This window comes from Zootoca vivipara, chromosome 6 (genome assembly GCF_963506605.1).
Source record: "Zootoca vivipara chromosome 6, rZooViv1.1, whole genome shotgun sequence".
Lineage (NCBI taxonomy): Eukaryota > Metazoa > Chordata > Lepidosauria > Squamata > Lacertidae > Zootoca > Zootoca vivipara.
The window spans coordinates 97114557-97134731 of record NC_083281.1 but is presented as its reverse complement, the minus strand read 5'-3'; the positions used below and the strand labels follow the sequence as shown (position 1 = coordinate 97134731).

Below are 20175 nucleotides of genomic sequence, written 5' to 3'. Positions count from 1 at the left end.
GCCTCTGGGTTGCTCTATTTCCTGGACAGCTTTTGAAGCATTTAGCCCATTTCTTGATTGGGCCCTTGATTGGGAAAAAACAGGTTTTAGGGGTGTAACCCATTATTTGGATGATTTTTTTATTAAGCTCTGCAGCTGATTCCAATGAATGCTCACTATTGTTGCAGGCCTTTAATGACCTTACAGCTGAATTGAGTGTACCCCTGGCTGCTGATAAAACCGAGGGCCCATCAACAAAATTATCTTATTTGGGTATCCAGTTGGATACCGTGGCACAAACCTCTGTGTTGCCTGAGAATAAATTGCTGGCATTGCGTAAGCTAATTTTACGGTTTCTGCTCCTTAAGAAGGGTACCATGCAGCAGATTCAGGCCCTGTTGGGACACCTGAATTTCTGCAAGATTTTAATGGCATTCACTATTGCGAGATGCCCTGAATTTGCAGTTTGATTTCAGGTCCATTCAAACGCTGCCGGCTCGCTTGACTTTGGCCTTTATTTCAAAGGTTGTTGGTGTGCTCAGAGGTGGCCAGAGCAGTGCCGGGGTACAGCTGTTACTCGCAACTTAACATTTCTTGAGTTTTAACCCATAGTAGTGGCAGTGCACATCTGGACCAAGGAGTTCCAGGACCACTGGGTCTGTTTCTGGACCAATAATCAAGTGGTGGTGAGCGTTTTGGCGAGGCAATCATCCCGCTCCAGTCGAGTCTCTGCCCTGCTGTGCACTTTTGTGTTGTGCTGCCTCAGGTTTAATATTGTGTTTTCTGCCTGTTTTGTACCTGGTGCTAATAATGATACCCTATCCTAATTTCAGATGGAGTGCTTCAGAGCGCTGCCACCAGTGGCCTAGCAGTGTCTGGAATATTTCCCACCTCATCCTTGAAGCCTTGACAATTAATTGTCATGCAGGGAGTAGTGCCATCTATTTCTCCTTCTACTTTGAGGTCTTATAAGAAGGCCTGGATGGACTTTTTATCTTGCATCAATACACAGCCTATTGGCGACCCCAGTGTTAATCGTCTCGTATCTGGCTCACCTATGCACCTTAGGTCCGCCTCCCATGCTGCTCTGGATTGTGGGTCACAGCATTGTCCACTGGGCCAGCAAGAGGGCAGCAGAGTCTGGATTTGGACGGAGGCTTGGGCTTCCTGGCCACACACACACAGACGAGGAATGTGTTGGGAGGAGCTTATCCCAACGTTGTGGGCAAAGGTGTCCGAGAAAGGCATGCCTGTGGCAATGGTGCTCCAGCTGGGTGAGAATGACCTGCCGGAGGCTCCCGCCTTGCGCTTGCGCACCCGCATGCAGGAGGACTTGGATGAGTTGCATGCGGCTCTTCCTGGACTGAAACTCTTTTGGTTGCAACTGCTACCGCAATGCAATTGGAGAGGGAGTCATTGCCCAGCTGCCACCGACCAGGCCCGGAGGCACGCACAGAGCGCAGTGTCCAAGAAGGTTTTGCCTCTCGACGGGATGGTCATTCGTCACCCAAGCATTACCGCATGCAATGCAACCCTGTACAGGCAGGATGGGGTCCATTTGTCTGTATTTGGGAACGATTTATGGCTGACCTCTGTGTCAGTGGGGTTAAGGGATTGGTTACAGGAGTGAGTGGTTAGCAGAGAGCGTGTGCGCTCATTGTGGCAGATAGGCTCTGGTTCTTGTTGATAGGGATGGCAGGATGCGTAGCCATCCCTATGTGATGGGTATTCCTTTAAAAGGAATCCAAGGACTCATTGTTGGTCTTCCCTGAGCGGGGTTGTGCCCTGAGCCATGCCTGCCTCTGTCCCAGGTGTTCACCCAAGGCTGACTTATGCCCAGAGTCAGCGCTGCTTGCAATGCTGCAGGAAGCTAGCCGGACCAGAGCCTATGCAACCACTCACTTGATTTGCAATCAATAAAGTTGTGGCCTAAATTCTGCCAAAAAACAAACCAATTTTTTTTGAGTCCTGCTTGAATTTATTTCTAGGCCAGGTTAAAGGGTCACAACATGCAAATAATGTGCAGGCAACTATCTAAGCTGAGGGCTGATAACGCAATGCAAAGAGAGGGGTGAGTCTAATGCTTCTTCTGGTTCTGCAGCACAGAGCACCCACTTCCAGCTACAATTGGCTGTACTGTTACTGATGCACATAGAGACCTATAAGCTCAGCTAACTAGCCAGGCTAGAGGCCTTGTGCTTTATCTTGTGCTAGGACCAGCTTTAGTCCCAAGGTTGTAAACAACATTCCCAAGTGTCTACATTTGACAATGAGACGTGCTGAGGGGTTAGCACATTTGAGCACAGCACGTGCTAACCCCCTCAGGTAGAACGGAATGCAAAGAGACCACGTGCAGCGGTTTAATAGATTATTGCATTTCAATATTCTGTGGAAACCGCCCAGAGTGGCTGGGGAGGCCCAGCCAGATGGGCGGAGTATAAATAATGAATTATTATTATTATTATTATTATTATTATTATTATTATTATTTAAATAAAGAGTCCTTTTATTCCTTGCGTAATGAATATGTAATGAAGGAAAGCCCATGCATGGTATAATTAGTATTGTTTTGTGACTTTAGATTGGAAGAAGTTTATGCATATGTATTGCTTAACAGCTACCGTATGTATATTAAGAATGCCCCACCCTTTGGGGCTGGCTCAGCTTTTGGAGAGTGATTCCACTGAGTCTAGCAATAAACACCCTCTGTTTTCTCACCTCCATGTAGAGATTTCCTTCAGCCTCAAACGTTAATTTTTGCCACATTAATTCCTCCACCCCTTTTTGGAGGGAAACCCTTGCCTTCGCAGATGTTGTGGGACAAAACCGGAGAGGGACTTTGGGTTTTTGGGTGCTGTTAGTGGTGGGGGAAGTGCTGTTTCACCACCTCTGCTTTGGCTGCCCATGAAAGGGCCTTTGAAAAAGCATGAGAGCTCAAAAGCGTCACACCCGCCAGACTTCTCCTTACTTTGCCACACATGGAAGAGCTTATGGAAAATGTGGAGGGAGACATTTTCTTGTGTGTGTGTGTGGGGGGGGGTCTTTTTGAAAAGGAGGGAGCAGACATGTCAGGGTCTGCTTCCCCCCTCCTTGCTTTGCCAGGCAGCTGCTCTGGCAAGGAGGAGTGGTGTTGTTGTTTCTTTGAAAGTGTGTGTATATGTAGTGCTGGAGGAAGAAGGGCAGAATCCACCCACTTGCTAGTTTTCCGCATGGAGCTGCAGGCCGGCAGCTACTTTTTTATTTAAAAAGTGTGTGTAGGGATGTGGAGCAGTGCAGGAATTGCCTGTTGCTTGTGTTGCTCCTTGAGGGACTTTTTGAAAATGCATGGGTGGGTTGGAGGAAGAAATAGGGGGATCAACCCAGGGCTGCCGTGTTTTTTTTCTTGCCTGCTGATATATGGAGCAGGCAGCTACTTGAGAGGTGTCTCAGTGGAATGAGTGAGAGAGGGGAGGAGATGGCAATGCTTTTTTGTTTCTGCTGCATGTGGTACAGCAGAGATTGTTTCAAAGCTGTTCCGGGAGGGCACCTAGTTCAGAGGCATCATCAGCCCCATGATCTACTTTTACCTAATTTTTCCCAAGCTATTGTTGTTGGAGGCAGTGCAGATGCATTATTATAATCATTATCAACATTTAAATTGTCTCGATCATTTTCCTGAATCTTCCAAGCCCCCCCCCCCTTTTGTGGGGAAGGGGGTTCCCAGTGTGGACGCATCAGTATTGTTATAAACTTTTTCCAGATAATTTCCAGATAAAGTTGTCTTGGGAGGCAGTACAAAAGTATCATCAACATCATCATCAGCATTGTCATCATATTTCCCCCCATAGTTCCCAGGTTTTTTTGGGGGGGGGAGGCATGTATTTCAGAAGCATATCATCACCTTTTCCTCCAATCTGGCCCTCAACAGGAATTGTTCCCAAGTTGTTTGGGGAGGGGAATCACAGTGCAAACCCAGAAATATTATTGTTGTTGACTCACCCACCCCCAGGTCGACATAATCATATTTGTTTAAGTGCAGGAATGGGGCCTCAAAGAACTATAAATCCACACACACCTGCACTTACCTGGGGGTTAGCACAATTGAATTCAATGGGACTTACTTCTGAGTAGACTTAATGAGGATGGTAGCCACAGATGGCTTTGTGAGGGGCCATTTAGCCACTACATTAACTTTGCCTATTATTATTATTATTATTATTATTCCCCACCCATCTGGCTGGGTTGCCCCAGCTACTCTGGGCAGCTCCCAACACACATGAAAACATAATAAAATGTCAAACATTAATAATAATCTGATCCAATACAAAAAAGTCACAATAACTCTTAAATAAACAACTTATATCAAATAAAGCAATATTTAATAATTCACTAGAATCTAAATAGCGGCTGATAGCTGATATCACTGTCACTGTCACTATCACTATATGTCTCAAATTCTGCAAGTGGTGATATCAAGCAAAGACAATAGAGACACACAGAAATGCACATATGACTGATTTATTCAGATTCTCTTACATGAAAGGAATTTGGGTGGGATTTGTAAAGATCAGAAACAGGGTTTGGAGGGATCATCCAGTTTATAGAACTCATATTTACATGTTTTTGGATTTACCACTGCTTTACATCCCTCAACTTCGGCAGTACCACCGTACCTAAAGAAGAAGAAGAAAAATGTGTAAATAAGGTTTCCCTGAAGATCTTGTAGAGGGGTGCTCCTTTCTCCTGCTCGCTTAGGACGTGCCAAGAATGATTGGAGCTACCTGGCAGAAAAGCAGTTTTGCAAGATGTTTGCTCGATCCATGGAAAACCAGGCCCTTAGAAAACATTTGCCCTGGGGGCAAATTCACCTGGGGAATATAAGCTGAATGTACAAAGGACATGTCTTGCACAATATGCCATTGCATGTTGCTGTACGATAACCCTCCCCCCCCAATATGTTTGCGGTGGTTGAGGGCAGCACCCATGCACAAAAAAGGGTGTAGCAAAATGTTGGTGCGAAACCAAGAGGCCAGCCAGGAGGGAGACAGAAGGAGACAGGGAGGTGCAAGAAGGAGGAGGGATCCTGTTCCATCGGGTCCATTGGGGTCCCTCTCTCCAGCACCAATTCCTAGGTGGCTTGTGGATGAGAGGATCTGAGACTCGGGGAGATCCCAAAGTCCAAGCTTCCATGCAGTGAATGCCTGGTCATCGGATAATTGGAAAGGCACTCTGGACATGCTCATTGCTTGTTACCTGATCAAATTTCATGACTCTGCTTTCTATAAAGTCTATATCTTACGGTAATTAATTAATCAATTCACTGTTTGGTTCAAGGAAATGTAAGCAACAATTTTATGCAACCTATCTTCAAATTATAGATTTATTGGGACACCCATCTTCAGCTAATTCTGTCCATTAATATTTATTAAGCAGAAGGTCTTCTAGAGAGAACAGGGCAAAATAATTTGAAAGAGATTAATAGACCCAGTGCCATTCTGGGGATTCGCCCTACCTGGTACAGCATTCCATTCCACTTCTACTACATGTGCATTCCATGCACTCCGCTGTATTCCACTTAGAGCCCAATGGATGCTTGCTCCCATCATAGGGATCAGTACACTTGGTGGGTACCACTAGCTGACCTAGGGAGAGAAATCCTATACATTTAACATCCGCCCCCAAACAGCTCATGCAGTCAGAAGCTGCTGCTCAGCACAATGCAAAGACTGAGCAAGAGAAGTACAGTGACTGCAAATTTTCCACTTGTTCAGCTCCTCCTATGCTACTGACATCAGCCTGATACTCAAAAATATAATCGGTAAAGCATTTCCAGACATGGAGAGAAGTGCAGTGGGAAGCTTTGCCACCTTTATTCTTGCGTGTCCTGGTTGCTGGCAAGAAAGTTAGTGGCCCCGGGCTCCTGTCTTGCTTATACTGTGGCCATGGAATCTCTTGCTTGCGTCTGCAGATGGTGGTTGCAAGCTTAAAACAGGGTGGGGAGTGAATAGGGGTGCCCTATGGATGGGGGAATCTGTCCGTTTCAATTCCCATCAGTTATTATTATTACTATTTATATACCATCCTCAGGGCAGTTCACAACGTAAAAATACAATCTAAAAACCACAAAATACACAATAAAAATAAGAGCTTAACCAGGGACTCATCAATGAGAAGATGAGACGGTAGCAGCGTTATGTCATTTTAGACTCTGAGCAGCATCACAACATCCGGAGAAGTGTAAATTTTGAAGGGTAGCTGCATTTTGGTCTGTTTTCTGGTTCTGCAAGAGCAAATTTGGTAGGTGTATGCTAAAAATGAATGGGGTGCATTTTCCCCCAATCTCTAGTCAGGAACACATTTTCCAAACATTAAATAATTATTTGGCCAAATGAATAGGCTGCTTGACAACATTACATTGTTGTTGTTGTTTACTTACCATCTTTAATCACTTTTTTGTGCGGGCTAAACATACAGGCTCCCTGACATAAGGCAAGTGTGAAATACAAGGCAGTCAGGCTCAAGAGGATTTTCTGCAAAAGAGACACACAAATCATTCAAGATGGTTACAGGTAGGTAGCCGTGTTGGTCTGAGTCGAAGCAAAATAGAAAAAAATTCCTTCAGTAGCACCTTAAAGACCAACTAAGTTTTATATATTTATATTTAGAGGCTCTCTTTCTGTTAAAAAATGGATTGTATGTGACTAAATTTGAGTCAGAGCAGAGCCACTGAAATTAATGTGCCTAAGTTAGTCTCTTGGCCATCAATTTCAATGGATCTACTCTGGGTATGATTCGCACTGGATTGAACCCAAGGCCTTTGAAAAATTCCCTCTACATTAAGCTTATACACTTGAGTAGCTGAGTTGGGTCATTTTATACTTAGTGGGATTTTTATAAAGTAAATTGCCTCCCCCCCCCATAGCATTCAGTATCTCAGAAACATTGATTTTGTTTACAGATCTGTTTTCAAAGTCCATCAGTTTTGGATTCTGAGCCACAGCAAAGAGAGGAGTGTTCAGAGATAAATGATACATTAAAGCACAGGGTGATGTTCAGGTTGGCCAAGAAAAAGTCTTTGGCCAATTCCCCCGGCAAATTTCCTGACAAATGCGAGAAAGAAAACAGTCAGAGGGGATCTCAGGCTATGTGGTTTGTACCCTGGAGTTGTTGCTGTGAGAGTTCCAACTGTAGGTCATTGTAATGAGTCCTAAGTAATTAAGCTGAGCAGCTGGGGTGAGCTGGAATTTATATTAAAAAAGGTTTCACTACCCCAGCTAAAGGTAACTAAATGATGTTGTGAGCACTGGTCTGAATAGAGCATAACCTCCAAATGCTGTGATTTTCCAGAGACAGTTCCACAATTACAAAAGCCACCCCAGCTTTGATTTGATGCCCAAAGGTGAGCTCTAAAGCTAAAAGCACAGACAGTCTGGAAGTAAGTGTGGATAAGCCCTCATATAAGCCTGGAGTCTGAGAAAGCCTCAGCAATTGTGGTACATTATCCTCATAATTCTGAATGCCTTTGCATACCTCCTCTCCACATCACAAACCTCCCTTTCCACTATTTAAACCTAATGTAGATGGAAGAAAAAGTTGTGTGCCAACCGTCACCAAAGCATTCCACTTACCATCTTGGTTTTTCAATGAGTTGCCGGCAAACTCTTATTGGGGCGTGCAATAAGAGGTCTGAAGTCCCTTGTGTAAGTCTGTGGAGAATCCCATGTGCCCTTTTATACAAATGAGAAGGAGGAGGGGCAAAATGAGAGGGATGGGTGTCCTAATTGGCCGAGGAAATGCTTGCATCAGAAGAAAATATTAGCTTCTGATGACATAAATGTTCACAAGAACAGCTGGTAGAGTTCTACGTCTTCCGGAGATATTCATTGATAAGTGCAGTCCAGAACCGGAACCCAGAACAGGAAAATCAGGTTAAATGTTATTCGACCAGGATAGTGTTGACTTCTGCAAGAGATATGGCTCTAGATATTTGTCTCCTCAAGAAGGATACTGTCAAAAAAGGCCAGCAAAATGAACAAGGTGATGGGGCAACTCCCCCAAGGAAAGATTGCAGCATTTGGGATTTTTTACCCTAGAGAAAAGGCAAGTAAGAGGTGACATGATACAAGCATATAAAATTAGGTGCAGAGAAAGTGGAGGGATAAAATTTTTTATCTCTCATAACACTAGAGCTTGTGGACATCCAATGAAGCCGAATGTTGGAAGATTCAGGACAGACAGAAGAGAGGACTTTGTCATGCAACATCTAGTTAAACTAGGGAACTTGCTCCCCTGGGAGGCAGGGATAGCCACCAGTTACGATGCCTTTAAAAGAGGACTGGACAAATGCATGGAGGTCGAAGGAGGAGAGGGCTTTCATTGACCACCAGTCACTGTTCTGCCTCTGCAGTCAGTCATCTGCCAAAGTTGTGATCCATGTTAATAAAGACATCAATAAAAGAAGAGACACACATGAAATAACTGATTTATTTAGATTCCTGTATATGAAAGGACAGGGGTGTGTTTTGAAAGCTTAGAAACATGGTTGGGGGGGGGCTTGGATTTTAATGTATTAATATTCCCACCTGCAGAATCACCGTATCTAAGAAGGAGAAGAACATGCAGGCCAAGCTTTATCTAAAGTTGCAAAGGTGTTTTTCTTCCACAGCCTCCATCTACTTCGGAGCTATCTTGGAAATGCTTTGCTGGATCCAGGGGAAACGAAGGTTTCGGAAATCAAACTTGGGTTTGTCGGGCTTCCGGGTTCAGCGCCAGCGCCGATCGGCGGGGTTTCGTCTCGTCTCCGAGACGGCCCGTCCCTGCTAGGAGTGGGGAGGGCAGCGAGAGCGACGCTGCGCCCCTTAGAACCTCGGGAAGGGCGTCCCGGGGGCAATTTGCTCGGCACAGCCCCAATCCGGACTCCCCAACTCTTCGGTTAGCTCTAATAAGAGCTCCGGAGCGAGGAGGGTAGAAGTCGCGGGGGCCATTTTGAGCGGCAACGTTATTCTAGCAGGGAGAAGCTTCAAGCCGAAGGCGGAGAGCGCTAGATTCTTCCGAAAATAAAACGATTGGAAAAGACTGTAAGTAACCTCACGATTTGGATTATAAAACAATTTGGATCTGGGAGAGAGGGGAGAAAAGAGGAAGCCACCCCCCCCCCACGGCAACAAAAGAGACAGTAAATAGAAACCCGAAGCCATAAACAGAAGATTTGCAATTCAAAAGGATCCCTCAAAGGCATCAAAGAGAATCTCCCCTTTGATGCAGGGTGAGAAGGGGAGAGAGACTGTGGTTTATGACTGCCCTGCAGCAAGAGGTAAAGACTGAGAAAAATCTTTCTTTTCCTCGGGAGCCGGCAGCCCAGACAACCCAGTGAGTTGATCAGGATTTATGAGTCAATTTTTATTTCACTTTGTATTTCTGGACTTTGTGGAATTTCTTTTTTGGTTTAAATGTTTGTGAAATGTGAGTTCGAACTTTATTGTTAATAAGACTTGAAGAATGCAGCCAGCTTGTTAAAATGGAGTCGAGAAAATAAACTGTGATCATATTCCACCCCACGTGACAAGTTTTGACCTTGGCAGGATTGAATTATGTCAACAAAAAAGTGTTCCCCTGAGTTCCAGCGGTCTGTTTTGACCTTAATGTGGGAAACAAGAATAGAGCTATGTCAAGAGGAGACACGACGGCAAGAGTTACAGCAAAAATTTCAGATGGTGATGGCAGAATATGATTTTTTAGGAGATGAAGCTTTTGACACTGAAAAAGATGAATGTGAGAATGACAATGATGATGACTGTGATTTGAAAGGAAAAGATGAAGATGAGGACTGTGATGATTCAACACAAAATGAAGCACACCACGAAAAAAATGATGACTTTACTCTACAAAAAGTTGGATGGAGTGCCCCGCTTTTGAGGGGGGCACGATTGGTATTATTGGAACTCCAGAACGCTCACAGGGAAGAAGGAAAAAATATGCAGAGAAGAGAAGAAATTCAGGGGTCCTGTATGGTGGCCTGGATGGCAAAAGACTGTAAACAGGGGGTGGGGTGAAGGGAAAGTGATGTTGTGATTATATGGATGGATTAACAGGTTTATAACTGGTCTGCTGATTATGGAATTTGCTGGATTGGGGGGGTGGAGCCGGTAATCGGGGATGTAAGGTTAAATTGAGAATAGTTATAGTTTTAAAAGTGAATGGATTTTGGAAAATGTGAAAATATGGAGGCTTATAGAGGGAGAAAAAATTAGGCACGGGAAGATAAAATGGGAGTTTGATTTTTCAGTGATTTGAATATTAGATGAAAATGTTAACAATTGATTTATAAGTTGTATAAGATACAAAGGTGTATTTCTATAAAGTAAGACATTGTTGCAGATGATAAAAAAGGGATGAAAACCGGGGAAGGGGGGGGAGGGGAAGCCCACAAAATATGGTTTTACAATCATGAATGTAAGAAAAAAATTTCTGTTTTGTATTGTTTTTTTCTCTTTTTTTGCCCTTTCTTTTTTTTCTTTTTTCCTATTTCTATTTTTCTCTTTTTTTTTGGTATGACAATAGATGGTTGGATGGATGGCCTCCTGCGTACTGCCCTGGTTTGCTGGAGCTCCCTGGTGGCAGGGGGGGGCTTTGGGGTCAGGGGAGGGGGAGGAGGACAGAAATCCAAGCATAAAATGGACCATCTCTGACTGTTCACATACATGGGATACTTCTGTGGCAGGGGAGGACCCATGTGGGTGGGTAGGAAGGAGGTGGAAAAGGTGTTTATGTATGTACCGTTTTTTTTGTTTTTTTGTATTCTGTAAAGTTAATAAAAAGTATGTTTAAAAAACAAACAAACTTGGGTTTGTCCTGGGGCAAAGTTTGCTTGGGGAATCTTTGCACTTTCCAAAATACAGTGGTACCTCTACTTATGAATAACTCTACTTACGAATGTTTCTACTAACGAATGGAGCTCCGTCCGCCATCTTGGATGCGGTTTAGATAGGATTTTTTCTACTTACGAATTTTTAGATAGGGTTGCTTCGACTTACAAATTTTTTCTCCCAATGCATTCCTATGGGATTCGACTTACAACTTTTTTCGACTTACGAATGTGCATTCGGAACGCATTAAATTCGTAAGTAGAGGTACCACTGTAATACGAGAACCAAAACAGAGGCATCTCTGGAGATTCCGTTATCCAAATTTTGTGATGCAGTTCACCAACTAACTATTGTTTAGCAAGATACATGTATTGGGTAAAAATGTGCTTAAAACATAGCTGCCAAGTTCTCCCCTTTTTTAAGGGAAATTCCCTTATGCTGAATAGGCTTCCTCGCGAGAAAAGGGAAAACTTGGCAGCTATGCTTAAAATGAATATATTAGTGAAAATAGCATATTTATTGGGACATAGCATTCACCTATGGAGAGAAATCCAATCCATTTATTCTGCAGTTTAGTTAAAATAGCATATAAAAATGCTTTATATTAAGGAAATTTAGCCCTATGTTTCTGCCCAAGACAGGGTAATAGAAGGAACAGGGGCTTAGTCTGCTTTTGTTTGTTTGTAAGGAAGCAAAAATCCCAGTCCATGTCACGACATCTCCAACCCTTCGAAAGATTCCATCAACAATCTCTCCGAAATTTTTTTACACATCACTTGGGAAGACAGGCGAACTAATATCAGTGTACTGGAATGTCAGAGGTTCTTGCGGCTACTCTTGAGTAACGACACTCCACATCTGCTTGTCTTTAAGATGTTTTTTTATTGTGCATTCTATTTACAGTGCAAAGTGCCTAGAAAGCATGTCTGCTTAGTCTGAGTCAGAACCTCGCAATGGCTTCTTTCTGTTTCGCTTCCAACATAACAGCTTGGCAACTCCAAAGCGCCTCCTTCTTGTCCTACGGGGTGCCATACTCCTCAATTCAGGCGTCGGGGGGAAGGGCTGTCCCTCTGACTGCTCTCCCGTCATTTCCTCCCTCTCTACTTGGCATGGAGGCTCTTTGACGCTGCTAGAGCCTTCTCTCTCCCCCTCTGCTTCCTGACTCCTGTAATCTGATCTGCTACTGGACTTACTGCTCTGAGAGGAACTCGACCTGATGAGGGGGGTCTGTTCCCTATAAGCCTTCCCCCTTACATGGAAGAAGCAAAGATCACCAGTGTTGGAGCAATGATTCTTCAACATCAACTTTGTTGGACTGGTCATGGTGTGCGGATGCCTGATGATCGTCTTCCAAAGCAATTATTCTATTCTGAACTTTAAAATGGAAAGCGTAATGCTGGTGGTCAACAAAAGAGGTTTAAAGACTGTCTCAAGGCAAATCTTTTAAAAATGTAGTATAAACACTGACAACTGGGAAACACTGGCCTGCGAGCGCTCCAGTTGGAGAACAGCCTTTACCAAAGGTGTCATGGGCTTTGAAGACACTTGATCTCAGGACGCAAGGGAGAAACGTGCTAAGAGGAAGGCACGCTTGGCAAATCCACACTGTGATCATCTCCCGCCTGGAAACCAATGTTCCCACTGTGGAAGGACGTGTGGATCCAGAATTGGCCTCCACAGCCACTTACGGACTCATTGTTTAAAACCGTGTTATGGAAAACAATCTTACTCGGCTACGAGTGATCGCAGAAGAAGAAGAAGAAGAAGAAGAAGAAGAAGAAGAAGAAGAAGAAGAAGAAGAAGAAGAAGAAGAAGAAGAAGTCACGTACACCTGAGAGATGGTGTCTGTTTAATACAGGGGTTGTGGGAGTGCTTTTATCAACCTGGATGACCACATCCCAAGCTTCAAATGCCAGTGATGGATAGGGCTAGAGGCAAAAGTGGGAAGAGCAACAGAGGTGAGTCTTACCTTTGTACAGGAGGCTACATTCCAGCCACAACGAAGTCAGATGTTTCTGCACCCACCTCTCCAAGCAGGCAAATGGGAAACTTCACCAAAGCTCAAGACACATTCCAGTCAAATCCAAGCACTCAAGGAAAGAACAGAGCAGAGCCCATGAAGGACATGACCTGGAGAAAGGCTTGCCTGGGGAGATCCCTGAGGGGCTGAGAGAAAGGACTGGAGGGCCACTTTGGGCCTGTGAGCTTGGTGGTCCCTTCCCCTAGCTCAGTGGTTCTTGAACTTTTTTTTTTTAATTTGGCCACACTTTCAGAATAAAAATTTGCTTGTGGCACACCAATTTTTTAATTGATAAGAAATATATGGGGAAACAAAAAGAAGCAACTCCTAGCCGTGCTTGATTTATTTATTTATTTATATTAAAGATTTTCTTGATTTTCTTGATTTTCAAAGATATGCAATGTCTCTCGTAACATTTTTACAAATCAGTTTCATTTGTTAAGACATTGGGAAGAAAGAGGGCGATAGAAGTAGATGGGGGAGAGATGGGTGGGGTTGCGGTTGGGTGACGATGTTTCTATTTTACTTAATATATGTGGGGGGGTTTTGTCAGCGTCGCTTGTGCAGGTTCTCTGCTGTTCGTTTGTGTTCCTTTGGTGATGACAACAACCATACGAGAAATAAGCCCTGCTTGATTTATAACACAGAATGTACCTACTTTATAATATTATCATGGGGCATCTGGAAAGTATAAAACAATGCAGCTACAAAAGAACATGGATCATTCCCAAAATAATTATAAATGAGCCTCGTACCTTAAGTATGTGTACAAACTCAATGAGATTTGTGAGCTTGCTTTTGCCGGATAATCTCATTTATATTGGGTCTATTTTGAGACAAACGACCACTCATCTCATCAACACAAAGAAGTATTACTGTTTTCTGATTTTTCATATTTGTCAGAGTTGAAAATCCCTGTTCACAACAATATGTCATGGAGAACTGTAGAAGAATAGCCAATGCTCTTCTGATTGTATATCCTTTTGGGGGGGGGGTGATACTATGCTATACTACACTGAAATGTTTAAATGCTATTTTGATTTTCCTTGAATCTTCCTGTCACACTTGCCTTCCTGTCACGACTGCCCTGGCTTAATGCAGAAAGATATCCCTAATTGTAGAAGGAGTTTAAACTCGCAAGCAGTCTGTTTATGGCACAACTTGTGCATAATTATTTGCTAATGGTTCCCATGCTTAAATATTCCTATTCCATTTGTGGTGGAGGTGATATTTGTGGTCTCAATGATATCAGGTGATTAACAGGAGAGCTGTGTCCCCCCTTTCAAAGTTGGCCCACAGTGGTTGTGGGCAGATAACCTTCTGGCTCCCCAGCCATTTAAAGCTCGTGCAATTGGCTACAGCAAGATTAGTTGCTGGGGCAGTGGTCTGCAGTGCATGTTTACAGTCCCACCTCAGGTTGCAAAATGGCCTGGCCTGGCCCTGAGACCTCTCCCCACTCCACACAGCGAAAATAAAGACATTACTTTGTTGGATGCTGAAAGGAAGAAGTCAGAGACTGAGAGCTATGCAATCGCCCAGTTTATTCATGTCCTGATATAAACATGACAAGAAGGCAGGCTGGGTTTTTAAGGTACATCACATGGTTTTGAGGGGTCGTTAATTTTACGAGACTTGTATGTACATGTTTCTTTATCAAGATAAGATGTGCATCCTTCTAAGTGAGCAATGGCAACATATCTAAAAAACAAAAACGTGTAAACATCAGTTCCATCTTTACTTCCCAGTCTTTTGAGCTCTCATTTTTTCCTAGGAGCCAAGATTTAGTAAAAATTCTCTTATGTTTAAGGATGTTATAAAATCACACCCCACCCAATATAGAATATAAACATTTTCATTCCATGTTAATTTAATGAATCTGGGGTTAATTTAAACTTTTATTGTTTTATGATTGTTTTAAAATGGGATGCTTCCCTGAGTGCTGTGATAACAAGGGAAGAGCAGCAATATATTTTCTTAAACAAAATAAATGATATGTTATAACTAAATTCACCAGCGCTCATAAACTCATTATTATGCTTTACTGCTGGCATGTGATGTGATCCCCCCCCCCCATTCTGTAGTACAATGACCTTGACGTTTGATTGTGCTCTAATTGAATTTCCTACATTCTGTAGAAACATCACCAATAAAGAAGAAACAGAAAAATAAACCTTGTTCAGTCACTCAGTGCCTCTCTGAACTGACCCCTTTTGATAGATGGTGACTTAAAAGAAGCTGACTTAAATACAGCTTAACTTTTGAATATTTATTGCAAGTTAATATCCCAGTATGGAATGCAGCTCTGTCTTCAAAAACACAAAAGGCTGCCTGCCTATGGAGTCACACCATTATTCCATCTCAACCCTGCTTGCTCCAGCAATTAGCCCTCTTAACCCTAAGAGGAAAAACTTACATTGGTAATAGCGGAAGCCTTATTCCCAAGGCTGATTGCGGCATGGTGGGGTGTGTGTGTGTGTGTTAGGAAGGTCACAACCGGAGAGGAAAGGATTGTGTGGTACCCTTCTCCCAAATCTCTGCCACATGGCAATTGGGGTTGGGTGGGTTTTTGTTTTTTGTTTGGAAACCCACTTGCTGAGAGATCAATAATTTGGAGGCTTATGCCTACCTGGAACAGCAGCTCATGGTGCCATGATTACACTCGCAACTCATGCACTCAGATGTATTCCATGCTGACCCAGATGGGTGCTTGCTTCCATCATAAGAATCAGTACATTCACCTGGAACCAATTTCCTCTGCATTAGTGTCAAGCCTCCAAATGTCAGGGAAGCCATAGGTATATCTGGGGAAACCACCATTCGTCACCATGTTCACTACAATCAAGTTGTAGTTGCCTGATTGTTTGTTTTTCTGATGCAGCTCCTCTACATTTGACAGTAAGCTGATATACAGAGGTATAGCAGATAAACCACCTTTATTTCTCTAGCAGAGACTCCTCAAAAGTGATACAATTGATATAATCTTGTTGACATAATTTGGATAAATCAGTAATGTCAGGGGCAGCTTCCAACTGTCACTACATTAAGGTGGGATTCAGCCGGCAAGATCAGGTTGCACAATTAAAGTTGATTTGGAGGTTTTCCACAACAAACCTACCTCCTCAAAAGACTGGACTACCTGAGAGAAGGAAAGTGATGGGGAAATTACTGGGTTGTGTGGGATAGTAACACTCGCTTTGATGCAACACCATCTAATCTCCCACAAACAAATAACAAAGAATGGTCATTAAATAGCCAGCATTGTCTAATCTCCCTGCAAACAAATAAGTTAGAACTGCTGCTCAGAGCTCTTTCCCTAGCATACAAGGCTGGAAAGGACCGCTTACCTAATTCACCAGGAGTGGTAATTGCGGTCCAGTGTGGCCGGGTGGGTGGGGTGTCCCTCACGGCCGCTGAGTGACATCAGCTCCTCTGTTGGTTGCGGTGGTGGTCAGAAGTCACCCATGAAATCCAAACATGAAGTGGCCTATCACTGCCCAGCAAGGGGGAGGGTAAAAGCTGGCTGCACTTTTCCCTAGCAGTGCAGCCCCCACCTTCCCTCCCCTGTGTGCCCTGCTCAAAAGTGAGCGGGCAGAGCCTATTCGTTGACTTTTCTGTGGATATATCTGGTTGCCATATTTGGCACCAGGCTGGGATATGTTTTGCTTTCTCTGGGATTACAGAGATGCTAAGGAGTCTCCGAGTAGTTCTATCAGAAAGGGAGTTTTTCACCTGGCATTTTTCACACGTGAACAAAATGCAGAGGACGTGCCAGAGTGGGTGAGGAAGCAGCTGCCCTTTGAATCTGTCCAAAACACCTCCACTGTCCTGGGAGCTCCAGCACAGAAGGAGCCCATTTTGCTGGCACTTGCCCAGTTTAAGGGAGTTGCATTCCTAGCCTTGGATGCTAAGGACTCCAGCCCAGAAGCTGCACAAGAGCCAGTCTCCCACTCCTGGAGCAGGTGCAGGCGAGGCCCCGTTCACTGGAGAGACTTTGATGAATGGAGGTGGAGACAGCTGGAGGTGCAGCTCTGTTTAAGCCTCAGTCTGTGTTCGCTTGCTGCCACAGCTCCCTATGGAGAGATCTAGAAGGCTTCCCAGTCCACTTGACTGGAACTTAATTTCAGATTTGCCTTGCTGGAAGGTGACCTTCTTTTGCTTGTCTCACCTCACTGAAATGCCACGCTACCCTTGCTGGAACCTGAATTCATAATTACCCCACCTTGCTCAGCTGAAACCCCAACTGGGTGAGCTCTGCAGTAAAAGCAGATACTTCAAGTGGTCGAGGTACACATAGAGCCACACCCGGCATTTAAAGCAAATGACACCCCAGCCATGGGAACTGTAAATCCTAGCAACCTTAACAAACTACCTTTTTCCTAGGGGGAAGCTAAGTCTCTGGACGTGTTTTATACATATGGTGTGGATCTATCTGTACCAGGACCACCTTGTTCCTTACGGAACAATCCTTCTGCCCAAACTAACAGAGTGTTTGAAAATATTACCATCCTTATTGTCAGCGGTAAAGGAATTATGGATGCAATGTTCATGGGACAAGTCCAGAAAGATGAACAAAATAGACAGGTGGAAGATCACTTTCTGAAACAGAAGCAAAAGGGTTTTGTTTTGTTTTTTTTTAAAATCTAGAGAAGTCTCTACATAAAATTCTGGATCTATCAAGAAGACCCCATGATCATTTACATGCCCAAGTTTTTAAAAAAATGAAAACATAAGGAAGGGCCTTTCATTGAATGAGCCCAGAAATAACTTCAGTTTATATACCTTCTTTTGTACTGCAGCAAAGGCAACACTATTTGCATCCCTCCAGATCAGAAAAACACCAAAGCTCTCTTAAGAACATCAGAGCATCAGAAGAGCCTGCTGGGTCAGGCCATTGGCCCACCTGGTCCAGCATCCCTTCTGCGCCCATGATTATTGGCGAGACTTAGAAGTAATAATCAGACAGAAAACAGACTAGGCAGAAGCAGGCATGTATTAGAAGGACTAAGCATCATAATGGACTAAGTGCAGATGGGGCCATCTGGCTGAGAACATGGGACACCATTGTCAAAACATCTGCACTGGCTGCCCATCCACTTAATTTACAAAGCTCTGAACAACTTAGGTCCAGGGTAACTCTATCCCTGCTCAGTCCGAGATCATCAGCAGGAGCTTCATCGGCCATTTCTCGGGTTGATAAGGCTCATTTGACAACAGCAAGAAACTGAGCATTTATTGTCGCAAGTCCAGTATTGTCCACAGAGATTCAGCAGGCGCCTTCTGTTTCAACCTTCAGATGCTTGCTGAAAATTTCCTATTCCATCAGGCTTATGCAGGCAATTAAAATACACCATTCCATAATAGTTTTCTGATTTTGATATTTTAATGTTTTTATTGTATGTTTTTGAACATAATTGTTATGTACTGTATTCATACAAAAGTATCAGAGCAGTTTACAAGTATTTACTGTACAGTGTGTGTGTGTGTGTGTGTGTGTGTGTGTGTGTGTGTATATATATATATATATATATATATATATATATATATATAATTTCTCCAGTCTTTGATTTACTGTATCAAAATTCTGAATGCCTTTGCAGCTCCCCAGCCTTGAAATAAATCCACTTTATGGCAGCCTTTGCACAGTTTTACCTAGTCCAGATTCAATAAAGCATTGGCTATATAAAAAAATTCCTTCAGTAGCACCTTAAAGACCAACTAAGTTTTTATTTTGGTATGAGCTTTCGTGTGCATGCACACCTCTTCAGTTACACTCATACCAAAATAAAAACTTAGTTGGTCTTTAAGGTGCTACTGAAGGAATTTTTTTATTTTGCTTCGACTCAGACCAACACAGCTACCTACCTGTAACTAGAGCATTGGCTATAGTTTACTGCAAAAGCATTGTTCTGCTTACCATCTTGGTCTTTCCATATGCTGCCAGCAAAGTCTCTTTGTGGGGCCTGGTTCTGGTAGCAATGGAGAGCAAGAGCTTGTCCCTCGCTTAAGCCTGCAGGGAATCCACTGCCTACATTTATACAAAGGAGAAGGAGGGGAGGCAAAGTTGAGGGACAAGTCTCCCTTGACCTGGTGTTCGTGGTGTACTATTGTGCCCACATCATGTTTGTTTCGAAGAAAACATTTGCTTCTGACTCAGCCGGGCCTTTTTCTCTTTGCACGGAGAACGCTAGAGTAGGTGGCAGAGTATTATCAGCTGAATCGTCTTCAGATCTGTTTTATTGGTAAGAACATGCAGAAACCAGAACAGGAACAGCTTGTAAAGCATCATTGGCAAAGTGAAGCCTGCATGAAGTTTAGCGCCAGATATTCACAACAACAGGCTGTGGAAAGAGAGGGCTGCCCACCGAGGAGGAGAGGGGCCTGAAATGGGGTGTCATTTGAGGGGGAGATGGCTTGGGGACAATAACTTACCTGACAGTGAGGGTTGTAGAGTTGGGATAGGGTGGGGATAAGCAGGGCATGGTGAAATGGGTGTAAGCAACCATCCTTTTCAGGCAGACAGAATTGGCCCAACCACTTACTTTGGGCACTGCAAATAGCAGTGCTTTTAGCTGGATTGGGTCGGGGCAGAGTCACAGAGAATTTGGGCTGAGACGAAGATGACTAGTGGATTTATGCCAGGTCAGGATTTGAAGCCAGGCAGTTTCAAAGCGAGAATTGTTGATGCTTTGTGGAACAGCCTCCTAATGAGATCCACCTGGCATTTTTGTTGACACCTTTTCTGGGTGTGGTAAAAAATTGTATCCCACCTGCCAGGCTTTTCTTGGATGAAAACAATGTTGTTTGATTGTGTACCATTGTCCCCATCCCCATTCTTTCCCCTGCATTGTAATGGGAAAAATAGCACTCATCAATAGGAACCACCCCCCTCCTCAGAGCCTGGCGTTTTTAGAGGCCACTCTTGGGTGAAAATGGCTACCACTTTCTCCTAGGGGTGGGAGAGAAATTTGATTCAGTTCACATTTAAACCAAAATCTATCAGATTTTCACTTTCTAAAACAGTAAGAGAACTGAAATACAGCCACCTTCAAAATCCACACTTACCTAAATTTAGCAAATTGGTGGCCATCATTACATCTTGTGGGAGCAGCTTCCATCACTTTATGCATTGTGTGAAGAGCCTGCTGAATCCGGCCAATGGCCCTCCCCAGTCCAGCATCCTGTTCTCACAGCCGCCAACACTGTTGTGCAGTGGGTATTCAGTGATTTCAGCCTGGTGCAGATAAGAAGCTGGAGGCGAGGATCTGGTACAACATCTCTTTACATCAAAGAACAGGTAAGAGCCAGAACACAGGAATGGGGAAACTGGGGCTC

The 20175-nt window shown here is 43.7% G+C and overlaps 2 protein-coding genes across 2 annotated transcripts; both read right to left on the bottom strand.

The window, feature by feature from the left end:
• Positions 1 to 4460: 4460 nt before the first annotated feature.
• On the bottom strand, positions 4461 to 5649 carry LOC118086857 (small serum protein 2-like). The gene is made up of 2 exons (XM_035118855.2): positions 5471 to 5649; positions 4461 to 4631 (listed from the first exon to the last, which is right to left on the bottom strand). The coding sequence occupies exons 1-2, from the start codon at positions 5647 to 5649 to the stop codon at positions 4526 to 4528; spliced, it is 285 nt and encodes a 94-aa protein (XP_034974746.2). The 3' UTR covers positions 4461 to 4525.
• An 8780-nt stretch (positions 5650 to 14429) lies between these two features.
• On the bottom strand, positions 14430 to 15636 carry LOC118086858 (small serum protein 2-like). Its single transcript, XM_035118857.1, has 2 exons — positions 15470 to 15636; positions 14430 to 14541 (listed from the first exon to the last, which is right to left on the bottom strand). The coding sequence occupies exons 1-2, from the start codon at positions 15634 to 15636 to the stop codon at positions 14430 to 14432; spliced, it is 279 nt and encodes a 92-aa protein (XP_034974748.1).
• Between the last annotated feature and the right edge of the window lie 4539 nt (positions 15637 to 20175).